Here is a 15,884-nt window from a genome sequence, read left to right as displayed (position 1 = left end):
GTAAATTAACTTAATACAAAGATTTCCCCCCCTTTTTTCTGGAAAAAACTTTACCAACAGGTTCAAAATTTTCGGAAATTTTACAACACTAGCGCTCACACACGACGTAAAAATGACATCACTCAATTCGTTTTTCAGATGCATCAATCTTTTTGTGACTGCTGACATTTTGCTGTTATACTATCGGTGTTATTCAGCATTTGAATTAAATTCATAATGAGACCCAAATTCCTTTATTACCCTTTGTTGCCACATATCAGACTTCTCCATTGTACATTTTCAGCACACGTAACTGAGTGTGCAATACCTCACTGTTATGTTCAGTGACAATACTGCATTTTAGATCTGTGCACATTTGTATATTGTGCTACTTCAGACAAAATACTTGTATCCTAAGTTGGCAACAGTACCTCATCTATGGCAACACTGTGGTTTTCGATACGGCATTTTGTTCTCATTATATTTGCACCTTTTGTTTTGATTGCTTTAACCATTTTCCAGATATTTCTTAAAACTTATTATTTCCATGGGATAATTTTTTGGATATTCAAATGTTGAAGCTTCGTAGGTCCTATCCTTCTGGTCTATAGCACCTTAAATTTCTTTCATTTTGATTTCTCATGATGTTCTATCAGATGTGCTATATGGTAATCAGATTTGAGCGCGACAACTTGGGATCTTCCCTTATTAGAAAGGTCCAAGACTCAAATAGAACGCAAGTACATGACAGTATTACCAGTCTGTAACCAGAAGTTTAGAGGAGAAATATAAAACAAATGCGACGGGAAGGGTCGGTAGAAGTGCAGGAAAAGTTTTTTCTTTTTTTTTTTTTCTTCCTCTAGTACTTCTTCCCTTTCTCATAAAGTAGTTTAGCAAAAGTTGTAATATAGACTAGACTGATTTTCATGCAAAAAAAAAAAAAAATAAATAAATAAATAAATAAATAAATAAAATAAAAAAATTAAGTTACGTATTTGGTTTCTCTTCAGGTTAGTAAGCAAGCTTGAAGAAAAGAGCCCTGACCAAGTAGACACCTTCAAGACCAACATGAACAAAGTAATGAAGGACATTCTCGGAAGGTTTAAGGATTTGCAGTTTTTTACAGGTAAATATTGCATTTTAGTTCATGATTTGTTAGAGAAATTCATTAAAAAATAGATGTTAGGTGTGTGGAAAATGGAGTTATTCGTAGTTTCTGAAGCTGGATATACAGTGGTGGCAAAAAGTCCTGAACACACACTTTTTTTTTTTTTTTTGCCTAATTTTTGTGTTTGACTTCATTTTTCGTTATGAAATTATCGCACTATCTTAAATATTGTTATAGATTTAAATGTATTTTTTCATGCTGACTTCAAATCTCTTTGTAGATTTCATCTAAAGTAAATAGTTTCATTGATACGTTAAAAAAAAAAAATAATAAAAACTACAAGAAAGCACAAGGTTACTGTTAGAATGAGTGAGTGTGTTTTCAACCAATGAAATGCTCCGTTATTTCAACCAATCAGAGAGCAGTAGCGATAAAGGATTGAAAGGAGGTCGTCAAACGTGGTTTAGTAGTGTATTGAAAGCAATTAGAAGTGCATTTGTGAAAAATATTGGCATTATGGCTAAGTTTTCATATCTGCCTGAGAATAAAAGGTACAAAATAATAGATTTGAAGGAAGAAGGTTATTCTTTGCGCCAAATTGCTGCTAAAGTACCATGTGGCCTTTCTACTGTCGTGAGAACATTGAAAAGATTTTCTGAAACAAATTCTATTGCGGACAGGGGGCGATCAGGACGACCAAGAAAAACATCTTTACGTGCAGACAGGTTATTGCACAGGATTTCACTTTCAAACAGAAAGCTTAATTCAACGCAAATTTTGAAACAACGGACTTTGACATCAAATGTGTGTGTGTGCCCAAGAACTGTTAGAGGAAGACTGGTGGAAATTGGGGTACGAGGCTGTAAAGCGCGCCCAAAACCATTACTGACTGAATTTCAACGCAAGAGGCGATTTACGTGGGCAAGGGAATATTCATTACGGACTATTAAAGACTGGGAAAAGGTCATATTTATTGACGAGTGTCAGTTTTGTATTTCTGGTAACCAAAGTAGTGCCTATGTAAGACGACGCACTCATGAGGAATTCAGCCCTCAGTGTCTGAAGCTCACAGTAAAGTACCCGACAAAAGTGATGGCATGGGGTTGCATGTCTTCTTGTGGTGTTGGAAGACTTTACATCGTTAGCGGAACAGTGAAAGCCATGGATTACATTGAAATAGTACAAAATAAATTGCTACCAACTGCAAGAGATCTTTTTGGGAATCGGTCATGGATTTTTCAGGATGATAACGTCCCTTGTCACCGTGCAAAGGTAGTCCAGAAATGGTTCAAAAACCATACTGTAAGTAGAAGGAATTGGCCAGGACAGTCTCCCGACCTTAATCCGATAGAGAACTTATGGTTTAAAATTGGTTATGAAATTTCAAAGAAAAACCTTCAAAAAAACGTGAGTTAATTGAAGCTTTAATATTTTCCTTCAACCATATTGTCACGAAAGAACTTCTTTTGAAATTGGTGCAATCGATGCCAAAAAGATGTAGAGCCGTAATTAAAGCAAACGGCTGGCCCATAAAATATTGATGTTCTAACATGTGACAACAATGTAATTTTCAAAATGCGTATTAAATGTACCGTACCTGTCAATTTTCGTGTTATTCTTCTATTCATATTATGTTATTCTATGTTGTTTTATTCTGCACGTATTTCACATTGTGTTCAGGCAGCTTTACTACAAGAAATATTTTAGGCATTAAAAAACTAGTAGTAGATTTGAAATCAGCATGAAAAAATACATTAAAATCAATAACAATATTTAAGGTAGTGCGATAATTTCATAACGAAAAATGAAGTCAAACACAAAAATTAGGCAAAAAAATGAGTGTGTTCAGGACTTGTTGCCATCACTGTAAGTAGTTCATTTAAATGTTTGCAGAGGGAACTGGAAAACGGTTTAAAAAATCAAAGCTTGTTCGTGCTAATGAAATTTTGAACTATTAATATGCAGACATTCTATCTAAAAGAGTGGCACAACAATATTTCTCTTTTAAAATGGGAAATAATTTTATTCACCCGTTAGTGTAAAAACACAATACATTGTTTTATGTCTTCAATACTACGCTATAAGCGAAGTTGTAAAAGTTGTCTATTTAATATGGGTTTCTAGTGGACTCGGTCTCTGAGATATATATATATATATATGAGGTTATTTCCGATCCACAGTGACGATTTTCACAAGTGATAGTAGCGCCACTTAGCGCAAAATGAATATACTGTGAACAACAGTTTGTAATAGGTGTGGTGTACCTACTTGTAGAATCATTCCACCAAAGATCAACGGATTCGGATCAATATTGGAGGATGGCATTGCACGTATGTTGAAATTGGCAGGGAAGACTAGGAGTGGGATAATGCCTGTAGGACAGAAACAAGCCAACCCCGTTCTATGAGTCTTACACCAGCGCCTATTCGAAACTGCTTTCGTCTTACGTCCTGTTGCAAACTGTTAGAAATCCCCCAAGACAATTCCCATCATTATCCATCGGATCTGGGGTTGGCGAACCGTCGAAAAAGACTTATTCAGAGACTTGCCGGGACAGATTCTAGAACGTTCCACCAATTGTCGATGGACAGTCGAAGGATTGACAGGTGGAAAGATGTTTGGACGAGGCATATCATCGTTTATACTGCAGTATGTCTTACGTCACATTGTTTGGTAACTTCATAATCAGAATTGCTGACAGTAGCTTCCTAAAAGCAATCGTGTGTAACGTGCCAATAGTAAATTATTTCCATATTATTGGCAATATAGCCAATGTCAAGGAACTTCCGAATTTGGTTGCAGCAACTTCTCATGTGTAGTATTCTGAAAAAACTTGCCAAATTTGGCATGCAGCCTATTACACTATCGATGATACATGTATTTCAGTGCCTAACAGGCTGTTTGTTATAATAGGAAGTTACAATACATTGTCTTTTTTAAAGGTAAATTCCAATCCTCTAACGTCGTGGTACTAATTTCTGATATTCCTCGTCCGTGAAGGGTGGAAGATAAATGAGGCGTGTCTGCAGCAAGACAAAGTATATAGCTAGCTATAGCTCTTATTGACTTTTTTTTTAACAGCAGAAGAAACGTATCCGCCGTTCATTTCACACACTTTCCAGTGGTTATAAAGAGTCCTTGCCAGAATCGAGACCCTGCACATTTGACTGTCTCTGGAAAGTGAAGAATGGTTGGAATTGACTCCTTACCCCTGCATAGAAATCTCGATTCAGATCGGCGATAGCCAGAGTGCACTGACCCAAAATAGCGTCAGTATAGATTGGAAACAACCTCTACATTTGATGTGTGGAAAACATAAGTCATGTATTTTTTTTAGTTTGTTTAGTCAGTTCGTCAGATACTGTATTTGTTTTAATGGTTTGTATAGTCTGGTTGCGAAAGTAAGATTTATAGATTGTCATATTTTTCAGGGGAATCGTGTGAAATTGATGGAATGGTAGCTCTTCTAGAATACCGAGACATAGATGGAGACAGTGTTCCAGTTTTCATGTTTTTTAAACACGGTTTAGATGAGGAGAAACTTTAGGTTGTAATGGAAATGGGACAAATTTTTCAGGTAATTGTTTTCGTTTTATGGCTGTAATATTATTATGTATGTATGTCACGGTCCGGTCGTTCAATCTTGTCAATGATGAAAGAAAGCATAACATTCAAGGATATGATAAAAATGTAGCTGAATTTGGATGTACTCATACGATAAATTCATGAAGCCATACGTCACATCTGTTACGATATGTTTGTTGGTTCAACTTATAATTATGTCCCCTAAGTTAGAAACTGCAATATCGCACATGCTATTTGCTGAAAATTTAAGCGAACAATCGGAAGTGAGCTCCATCGCGAAACCAATTGGGATTTGTGATTCCGAGCTCCAGTGAGTCCCACTGAAAGTAACAAGTCCGAGTCCGATCGAAATTATTACGTGTGAGCCGAAGTGAGATCATGTGTAATTAAAAATAGTGAGCGCGAATCCTGTTGATGATAGTGAGCTCAGCTAAAGGAATTAAGCTGAACCATGTGCCTATTTGAACCTACGGATCCTAGCTTGTTTGAGCCGAGCCCCCTAAAGAGAGTCCGAGCTCCATTAAATGTAATGACCGGAAGCCCGAACGAAATTGAGCGTGGACCCAAGTGTATTACAAGCCCCATTTTAGGGGAATGAGCACGAATGTAATTGAGTGGTAGCAAGCCCGAGTTCAAATGAGCATTAGTGAGCGCGAGCTCCAGGAGGCTAATGACTACAAGCTTCATTGAAGAATGTGAGCCCAAGCACGATTCTCAGTAAGAACAGTGAGAGAACGAGACCCTCTAAAGGTAATGAACCCGATCGAACCTACATAAGTGCAAGCTCTACTGATGTCGATAGAGCTCGAGCCCAGTTGACGGAGTGAGCACGAGCTCCGTGGAGCCTAGTGATTGCGAGTCTCATTGAAGGATGTAAGACAGGAAAAAGGAGCCTCATTGATGGATGTGAGCTCGAGACCAAGTAAACGCGAGCCCAATTGAGGGAACTGGGTGCAGATCCAATTGAGGTTAGTGAGGGCGATCTCCAAGTAAGTTGTGTCTTGACATTTCTTACATGAGTTGGGACAATGCAACCCTTACTTTGGTACTAGTGTCACCAACCACGGTCACTGTCTTACACCATTAATTAAATTGCTATTATAGATACATCGAAAAAAGCTGACACGTAAGTAGTGCTAACGTCACTGCAAGCTATCCGAGACCTTCCCTTGCTGGCTCTCCTATAGTAAGTCTGAGCGTCATTGAAGAATGTGAGTAGGAGTCCGGGTAAGCGCGAGCCTCATCGAAAGATGTCAGCCCAAGCCCGAGCAAGGGACCTCTTATCAGTACGTGTAGAACTAAATGTTTAACTGAAAATGCGAATGTATTTAATGATGAGGCTAAACAAAGATTTACTCATTAAATATATCATGCCACTAATAGTCCAGTTCTTGTAAGCTTCGAACCTGTTCATAGCTCTGCGATGTATTAAGACGTTTGATAGTTCTATTTAAGGTCAAGCCGGCAAATTACATTCCTCATAATCATCATCCATTGTTATCCTGCCCCTTTAGAGCAAGATTTTATGAATCCTATTTCAAGACAGCCACCGCAGTGGTTTGTTGAGAAGCGGGTATTAATTTTTGCTTCCTATCAACTCTTAAATGCAACCAATAGTACAGGTGATTCTAGGATTGAATTAGTTTTACTGAATGTGGCGTATTTAGTATTGTATCACGTTTTTTCATATTTTCTTGACGTAATTTAATTTAGACATAAATACAGGAAATCTTGTAGACTGTTTAATGTACAATATTAACTGATAGCGCCCCAAGCATAGATTATTTCTGTTCTTGTCTATGGAAGTCGCTAGTGATTGATTAATTTCCTTTTCCAATGTTGGATTACCATAGAGTAGAAATGAGAGATGTTTGTAATTATGGATTCAGCGTTACAGGTATAAGTAGGACTTCCAGATTTACTCGCTGACAACAAATGAAGAAAGAAACTCACTTATTCTTTCATTCAGCACTAATCTTCAGAAGGATTTTTTTCCCTTCAAAATGTGAAAAATTGAAGTTGGTAATTTCTACAACTTTTGAGTACGAATTTGAACACCTGTAGCACTCCAAATACGCAAATACCAACATATTTACATGTTTACAATAAGAAATTTTGCACTATTGTTGCATTATATAGTCGAGCGCGGATGTTACGTAGATTATGCTAGAATGTCCATAAAATTAACAACCTCACAGTCTGATTGTCTTTTCACACATACTTTAAATATCTTATGTCGCAGATATAAAGAACTTTACCTGCAATAATTAGCTCAGAGATAAAAATTTGTTCGTAACCTACAGTGTACCTTGACATTGGGAAAAGCGGTTTGTAAGGGCATTTTAAATATGTTCAAAATAGGCCATCCTTAGTATTTGTAACAACAATATTAGCATCTGAGTGTACGCATCATTACTCAGTTAAGAGAAGAGGAGCAGATGGTTAATAAGGTGGGTTTAGATATGAAATGTTGATATTATAAACTACAAATATATCTTCATTGCTGAGTGGGATTTTGCAAAATGAGTACTTTTGTGTGTGGTATTTACTATACCGTAAAACTCATCTAATTTGTAATTTGCAGAAATACAGAAAGAAAGCAAAAATAAACAAGAACAAGTAAAAAGGAAATATTCAGGGAAAAACGCGATTATTCCAAATTAATTGTCATTACATTTCATTGCTTAGAAAAGATTACTTTTCTTGCTTCATACAATCGGCCTTCAACATTAGCCAGGAAACGGACATGCTGGCAAAGCAGAAAATATAAAAAAATAATGAAACTGCAAACCTAAGGTAGAAACGCACCGAGAAGAGCTTTCCCATCGCTAGGATATCGATTTGTCATTATGCTGAGATATGAACGCTTCACCTCAACTGACAACATGTAACATTAATCTTTGTACCTTCAAAACCCATCGCCGCAACAGCTCTGTGCCTGCGCACGTTCTTCTTGTTTTGTATATTATCAAAAGTGAAACTGATTCAAATAAGACATCTAACATGTAAAAGGACTATTTTGACATTGTTGGTTCCATCAAAATAATCAGGTGCCCTTGTGGCCTTCCAAAAAGAGGGAAGTTTCACCAAAACACGTCGCCCTCACAAAAGAGAAGAGAACTGCACTCGTTAGCCGACTACGATGCCGGAGCCCCAGTCTCTCATTGGTCATCACCTAGAACTGTTCTTCAATTAATTTCGATGCCCAATAAATTAGAGGACTTTCCGTGCTACTTTGTGGACTAACCAAATGTCCGCCAAACAACTTCTTCCAACTGTGTTATTAGTGAAGTGTTTGTGTCAATTACGACAAACTGAAATGGAGGAACTTATATCCGAAGTAATAGTCATTTATTGACGCATCTGAGTTTATTGGTTTCTTTTACAAATGCCTACCAATTCTGCTCTCCCGCCTGAATGTTTGTTTTTAGGCTAAGTGTTGTCTTCAGTCCGACACTTCTCAAAATTTTTCCAAATACTAAATTTCAAAGTAGACTCATTTTAAGACCAAAGGTACTCACATTGAGCCTCACACACTACCTTTGCTATTAATAGATGATTCCTTTTACTTACATTTCCTCTACGAAATTTGTGTACCTTTTATTTACCTAAGTAAGTTCCCTAATAGCATATGGAAATACGCTCTAGTTCTAGATTTGTAGGTATTGAAACCTTATCTGGAAAAGAGCGTTTAGTGTATGTTGTGCCTCTGAACCCAGGTAAGCCTCAGTGACAAAGGCATACAACGATAGGGTGTCTGTCGGTCATGAAAGTCAAGAAATTTAGCTTCTAGGTCACGATTCTTTTATCTGTACAAATATTAGATACAGACTGAAAAATTGTGTTCTATAAAACGTCAAAATTCACCACCGAAAATGTCTGTAGTGGGCTTTAGACGCTACCCAATTGCAAGCAAAGCATGCTTCTATCGCATGCATGAAAATTCGCTCTTGAGAATGTTACGAAATTTTATCGTTTGGTTAAGAAAAGTTCACGAAAAAGTCAGGAAATTTCATTTTGTAATTTTAGTAGATATCCTGTACGTACTACAAATTAATGTAATGGGGCTATCTGGAGAATAAGTTCGCTTATACATACTTCATGTAGTTACATAAGTGTCTTCTACTTTGATTTAGTAATTAAAATCGTAAGACCGATATTAAACTGGAGATTTTCCTATCACCGTCTCCTTAGCCTAGCCGGCATTACCGTGAGACGTAAAACTCAATTTTTGAGATTTTCCTTCAGTTGTGAACAAGTATAGTCCATGTATTTATGTTGTGCTGTAGTAACATTTTAAATTCCTTTTTATGTATAGATCATTAGTACACAAGTAAAGTACATTTTGTATCACATTTCCCATATAGCAATGCTACTACGTACTGTATTCCACAGGATTATTAGATGTATGTGTACTGATAAAGCATGTTTTAATACCTTGTATCTTAGTAGGTGCAAGGCGCTAGACATGCAATAATATATTGATACACATGGTTTTTGTTGTAGTGTTAACTCTTCACTACACTTCCTGTGAATCAGACATTTGCAAAAGGTATGTGATAAGGACATACAAAATTGTTTCTAGTTACATTTAAATGTTTCGAAATCCGTTTTATGTACTTTGTATTACATCCGTTTATACTATAAAAACAGCAGTACCAAAATGTGAAAAAAGCTTGTTTTCCTGTAATAACTTTTAATGTTGGTTTATTTCTAGAGGCTGAAGTGAAATGTGGATATAGTTTTGTAGTGTTTGAAATTGTTTGTTCTCGCAAAAATATATTATAGGAGAGAACCGTCCCTTTTACGGACGGAACAAGAATTATTCTAAGCTCATATGTATTCAAATACTTTCTGCAGTTGCAAATAGTTATAATCTACTGATTCAAGAATAATAATCAAATCCTGATTAGAAACTAGTGTTCGCAGGATTTCACGGAGACAACTATTGCGAACTTTTGCCCAAAAAATTCGTAAAACGCAATGATTAGTTACTTCTGTCCATATTTGCAGTACTTAATAATGTTGCATACTCTTATTGGGTTACAGGGCGGCATGGTGCCTCAGTGGTAGAGCGCTTACCTCTGGTATGTAGGGGTTCCTGGTTCAGGATCCCCGGCCAAATAAGATTGTGGTGGATATCGTGCCTGTGGATTTTCTCGGAGTACTCTCGTGTCCTCTTACTTTCTCATTCCCAATTCTTCCGTAATCCTTCACTTTAATAATAGTCTCCCTTAGTCTGAAGGGCATATCGTGGGACGTTGAATTGTCTGTGTTATTTAAAGGGAGTAATCAATGATCTGCATTAGTTTTCGTGGAAGCTAGAAAATTAGCTAATAAGTCTACACGCATTAGGTAGTATAGAATAGCTTCGGTAAATTCTACATTTGAATAATATAGTATTTTTCTTATTCATATTGGGTTGCGTTACTTCATTTTCTTACCGGATTACGTTTCATATAATCAGTAAGCGAATTTAGGGACTTTTGTAAAGGTATGACTTGTATTTGAGAAGGAATCATATACACACATCCCAGCGATATTTTTTTTTTAAAGGGGATCCCCTTTTCCCCATACTTACATTTATAACTATATATTACATTGAATCGCAATAAGACTGTAATGTAAAATTGTGTATCCTCTCTGTAGTGATCTTTCATTTATGGACTATCATGTTCCAGCGGTGTCTGTCAATAGGTTTCACTGTTTATATAAAGAAAAATAATACGTATATTTTACAATTTGAAATAAGTTGATTAAACCGACTAATTAAAATTTGTTTTATTTACAGGCAAACGTCAAGAAATTAAAGAATGGAGTGGTACCGCTGACATTCAGCATTATGTGAAAGCAACAGAAAACAATATTATTTCAGTTTCAAGGAAACTACAGATTTTAAATAATATACATAAAAAACTGTCTAATTTGAGACTGTAAATATGTGTATTTGCCTTCATATTTATTAATATTGGAAGATGGGTTAAGACGGAAGATACTGCTTTTTGCCTACCACACAATCACGAAAAGGTGAAGTTCTAAATAAACAAAGCTTGGAAAAAAATAACCTTCTTTTGTGATTTTAAAAGCATAAATCTGATAAAAAGATAATATATTGTTCATACAATTTTATGTGCAGCCTCTACTTTTTCGAATATATACTGAATTATTCTGGATTCATTGCCATTTCGACTTACGAGTTACTGAGCTTTAAATTTGGAAAGCACACTGCAAAGTATCAAGTAACGGTTTAATATATATATATTATTTTTATGTACTTTGTCTTGAAAGGGAGATATAAATGAAAGTGTTTTGAAAATTGTTTTAATACTTAGTGAAATTTATTTTATTTATTTATTTATTTTTTTTTACCTGCCTTGATTCACGAGTAATAGCTATTTTCGGAGATCTTATCTGGAGTAAATTTTCTGAAATTTTATGTATTACCATGTCCCTGAATTTTACTAGCGTTGTGCGCGGACGCTTTCTAATTTAGGGCTTGGTTACTTGTGAAACGACAATAATGGAAAATTGTTTGTATTTGCTCATATAAGTACGTTACAGACAATGCGTGGATTGCTTATATCTCCAAATACAAAATAAAATAAAAACTGTAGTATTTCAGCGACAATTTTAATTTGTATAATACGCCTGACGTTATTAACATATAGGTGTATTTTTCAGTTCCTGAGCGGTATTATTTTAATGTGTATAAGAAATTTTCTTGGAGAAGGTAGTATTGCTTTTGTAAGTATGACATTTAAGATGTCCACTGATGACCCCTATCACTTTTTTTCCTTCAGTTTAGCGAATAACGGACAACAAAAAATATCAAAACATTTAGTGAGCCTAATAGTATCTATAAAATGCTACTAAATGAACTAAAACTACTCCCAAGTAAAACTAAATTTTGTTTCGCAGTTTGACGTCACGAATGTTGCGCACTCAAATTACTGCAATATTTGTTCATTTAATAGTATGAAATAGTCCGTTTTTCAAAATTATTGTATTTTGATATTGATTTACTTGAGAAAAATAAGTAGGGAGGGTGTTGTGAATACCAGTGGCGGCTCGTGCTTTGAATTTTAGGTGGTGCACAATATGATCTCGTTTTTTCACTGATATCATTATTTATAAATAATAATTTATTATTATTTATAAATTAGTAATAATGTGAATAATGATAGCATAAACAGTAATAGCGATTTCTTCATAGCATAGTTCTAGCATGCAATGGGGAAGCTCATTTTGTATGATTTTTGACATACCCTTGAAAATTGTTACGCTTTCTAAATGACTCTTGAGAGCGCTGTTAAGTCAGCACTGAAATTAATCCACGAAATACGCCTGGATTTGAAGAAGCCTGTTTCATGATGTTCTCTTAAAGCCAGTTAGAAGGCGCCACAAAACTGAATGCAATTAATGATTATATTGAGCTCGTACCCATTTTGCGTCATTTTTTGATTGTGATTCTCAATGGACCGCCTATAACTAGCATTTAAATGAGCAGCAATATTCACATTTCTCAACACAGTGAGATTAATAACGTGTTTCATATGAGTTGACGAATTTTCATGTTTTTTGATTTTGTCGTGCAGATGCTGGATATTCACAACTCCTTGTTTACTCCATGCATCTTCTCCCGCCCCGAATAACAAACACGGAAAACATAAAGCATTTTTAATTTCACATAAACACAAACCACTTATGCTGTTTGTTCGTACAAGTCGAGGTTAAATTTCCTTGTAAATGTTCGTTCGAGACTAATAATTATTCGCGTTATATTTAGGTCGGAATCGGCTCTCAGTGTGTTTCACAAGAGCTTTGCTTCTAAAGTGTTTTGAAAACTGCTCATTCAACAGAGACGTTACAGAATTCATTGTCACTTCACGGATATCAGGGACGCACGTAATTACGCAATTACAGCAACCATATTCCAATGAATAAAGAAAGACTGGCCCATGCACACAACACTACAAAGTACGAACAGATTCGACAATTTGATCGTGAACGTATTCCCGTCCATACATGATTTTTTTTCCGGTGTGATTTATTTTGCACCAAAAGAAACCCCCGAAATACCCCATTAGAAACCTTTTTTGGTACTTTTTTAATAGTAAGAGGGGTGCTAGCCCCTATTTAAGCAGCCAAAGGCGTGGGTGATAGTAGGCGGAAGAGGAAAGTGAAGAAAGACAAGGGTTTCGTCTCGTAATGTTCTTCTACATTCCCTTTGCAAGAACATTGGTCAGTGGAGTTGAGGACAGGACTTGCAGTCCCCTTTAAAATCTCAACCATTCCCCCATTAACGTTCTGCTCTCCAACTCTTTCATTCACCCATACACATATAAAGAGGAAAACATTCTATTATGCCAAATTTCTACTCATTGAAACACGAGTGTATTAAATATTGTCACCCTCAGTCTGTCTTCACTCTTCACGGGGTCGCCTTTGTCTCCATAGCTGCCTTACAAACACCGTGCTCGTGGGTTTTCTCGGGGTATCTCCCGTTTCCTCCCACTTTCTTCATTCCACCATTTCACTCATTTCTCATTATCACCGTCTCCTTTAGCCCAACCGGCATAAGCGTGGGACGTTAAACTTAAAGATTTCATTTCATTTTTTTCCATAGCTGCCTTGACCTTACTACTTACTTGGTTGACAGAACCAATAGTTATAACCACTTAGCAATCTGGCATTTAGGCAAGGCGCTTTTTCTCTGTGTACGACTTGGAGTGGACCATTCCCCTTCAGGCGAGAACCATGTCATCCAATATTGTACGGCTAAAGACGACGGAGAATTTTCAGTTCCAAAGAATTTTATTTTGGAAAAGTTGTTTTTGTTTTGTAGATTAGCTTGCAAAAGATCTGCAAACATATGGATCCTTATGATGCAGTGATAATCCCCGCACGGCGCAACCCTCGCAGTGGCCAGAAGCTTTTAAGCGGGGGAGTTTGTCACTCCCAAGCAGAAGCAACTAGCCAGCCCCGTTTCAAACGCACTTGTTTAAGAAAAAATGTTGACAATAAAACGAAAACTGATGTAGCACAAGTAAAACTTGAAAATATTGGAAGGAGGTTTGTACAAATATTCAAACATTAAGAGAAACCGCCACTGGTGAATACCTTCAACTTTTTTAAAGCTAAAACTTTAAGACAGGAAAATATCCTTTAAAATATGGTGTACATAGCATTGTAGATTTTTTAAAAATCCAGTGGTAAGACTTCATAGATCATTAATCGTGATTTCTCAGCTGTAAATAATGCTATTGAATATAATCTTACAATAGTTAATGATATTTTGTAAGTTCTGTAACACATTCTATTGTGTTTTTACAGCTATTTTGAAGGACTCAGGGAAATGACGTAAAATTTATTTGGAATTATTTGTCTGTGTCATGTTTGATATATTGGACTAGAAAACAACCACCGTAATATACATTCTGTATTTGAACTTAGTGTATTCTGTTGATTTTTTTAAAAGAATCTTTATTTTTTTTAATATCTGAAAGTGTAAACCTGTATATTATTGGTAATCTTGAAAGATTGAGATCCATGCAGTCATTGAGTTCTAAACTGAATTAACTAGCAATACCAATTGCTGTTCCTGTTCTTACAGCACCCTCTTTCTCAGCAATTTGTTTGAGATTGCTAGGAGTTAGTTGTCAATTGCGAGTCAGCATGTGTTATAAGGGCTACATGACATGTATCCAGGAGAGGTAGTAAATGGAATCGACCAAATGCTACTGTTATGCAGGTACAGAGTAAAAATGAAGTAAATTATAGAATTGCAAAGGATCAGTCTGAATGATCATAAATTCTCTGAATGTTCGTCAAAACACCTGGTACTTTCAGGAAAGCAAGGGGAAGTTATGATCAAGTTAACTAATTTTTACGTCATAACCCTGCAAAAGATCGACGGCATTCTTTCGTGAGTGTTGCAAATTTGAGTAATCAGGATACAAGGATTGATGGAATTTTCTTGCAGTACGACAGATGTCATAGAGCATGGCACAAAATTTCCGGTCGCCAGCTCGCCATTGGCGACTAGAAATTTAGTTGGTGACCAGTATTCAATAAGAATGGTTTCTGCGTGAACTCACAGGGTTACGCAGTTTGTTTCGCACAAAAATAATTGAGACTTGAGTGAGAAAGTAATTGTCACTGATATGAATTGTCCAATCCAATCCTGAATCTAATCCTAAATTGGTTTTGAAATTTTATGCTCTGATGTAATTAATATCTTTGTCAAACCAAAGACCGGGGGGCTCATAATTTGTAGTGAGATATACAGGCTACCATCATTTTTGGATTGGAGAGTGCGTTAAATTTTGCTCTCTGTCAGAGAATGTTGGTATCATATCTTTCACGAGGCAGAAAACACAAGGTAACCAAATATGTTCCTGTCGTTGATAAACAAAGAGCAGTACGTAGGTTTCGAAGTAATCTCCATCACATTCAACACATTTGCCATCGTTCCTGCAGTTGCACAATACCCTGATAATAAACTCGTTGGTCGTGGATGCAAAGAAGTCCATGAGTGCGTTCCGCAGGTCTTCCTCATTTGCGAAGGGTCTCGCACGGAAGTGGTTGTCGAAGGAACTAAACAGTTGGCGTAAGGTCCAGTGAATGTGGTGCAAGGCATAGTTTCTCCCAGCGAAGTTGTTGAAGGGTCTTCCGGGTGCTCTTTGTTACTTATGGCTTGTCATGATCGTGCAGGATAGAGGTCTGCACGGGCCGGATTTTTTAGCCCGGGTCTGGCCCGGCCCATGAATTTGAGTCCCAACCCGAGTTTGAAATGTGTTTCAGCATTAAGCCCGATCGCTGGGATAATCATATAAGCCCGAATTACAGTAACTCAATAATTAACACAAAATTATATTTTTATTTGCAGCAATTACAGGTTCAAGTTTGTACTTGTGGTTTAAGAGCTCTCCAGAAAGAACTGTTCGATACATATCGTTTTACAGTATATTTACAAAGTTAGGCCCGAGAAGTAAGGTTCTATATTTAAAACTTGACAACCCGAGCCTGAAGTGATACATGCTGTGTAAGCCCGAGCCCGGTCCTCGGGCCCGAACTCTTGCAGACCTCTAGTGCAGGAACAGCACACTGCGATTTATCATGCCGGCTTCTCCTGTCGCAATGCACGGGGCACCATTTGCAACTGCTGAGAGTAGATAAGCAGTGATCTGACCAGGTGGAAGCAGCTCGTGAT

The 15,884-nt window shown here is 36.6% G+C and overlaps 1 protein-coding gene across 1 annotated transcript in view; it reads left to right on the top strand.

The window, feature by feature from the left end:
* The window catches only part of Tctp (translationally controlled tumor protein), a 46,503-nt gene extending 35,504 nt beyond the window's left edge, over positions 1-10,999 (top strand). The window contains exons 4-6 of the mRNA XM_081769078.1: positions 990-1,105; positions 4,519-4,664; positions 10,464-10,999. Coding sequence (XP_081625204.1) covers positions 990-1,105; positions 4,519-4,634 — 232 coding nt within the window. The 3' untranslated portion in view covers positions 4,635-4,664; positions 10,464-10,999. The remainder of the gene's footprint in view (positions 1-989; positions 1,106-4,518; positions 4,665-10,463) is intronic.
* Positions 11,000-15,884: the final 4,885 nt, after the last annotated feature.

Source organism: Thermobia domestica, chromosome 8 (genome assembly GCF_964235325.1).
Source record: "Thermobia domestica chromosome 8, izTheDome1.hap1.1, whole genome shotgun sequence".
Taxonomy (NCBI): Eukaryota; Metazoa; Arthropoda; class Insecta; order Zygentoma; family Lepismatidae; genus Thermobia; species Thermobia domestica.
This window is presented reverse-complemented; position numbering and strand designations above follow the sequence as displayed.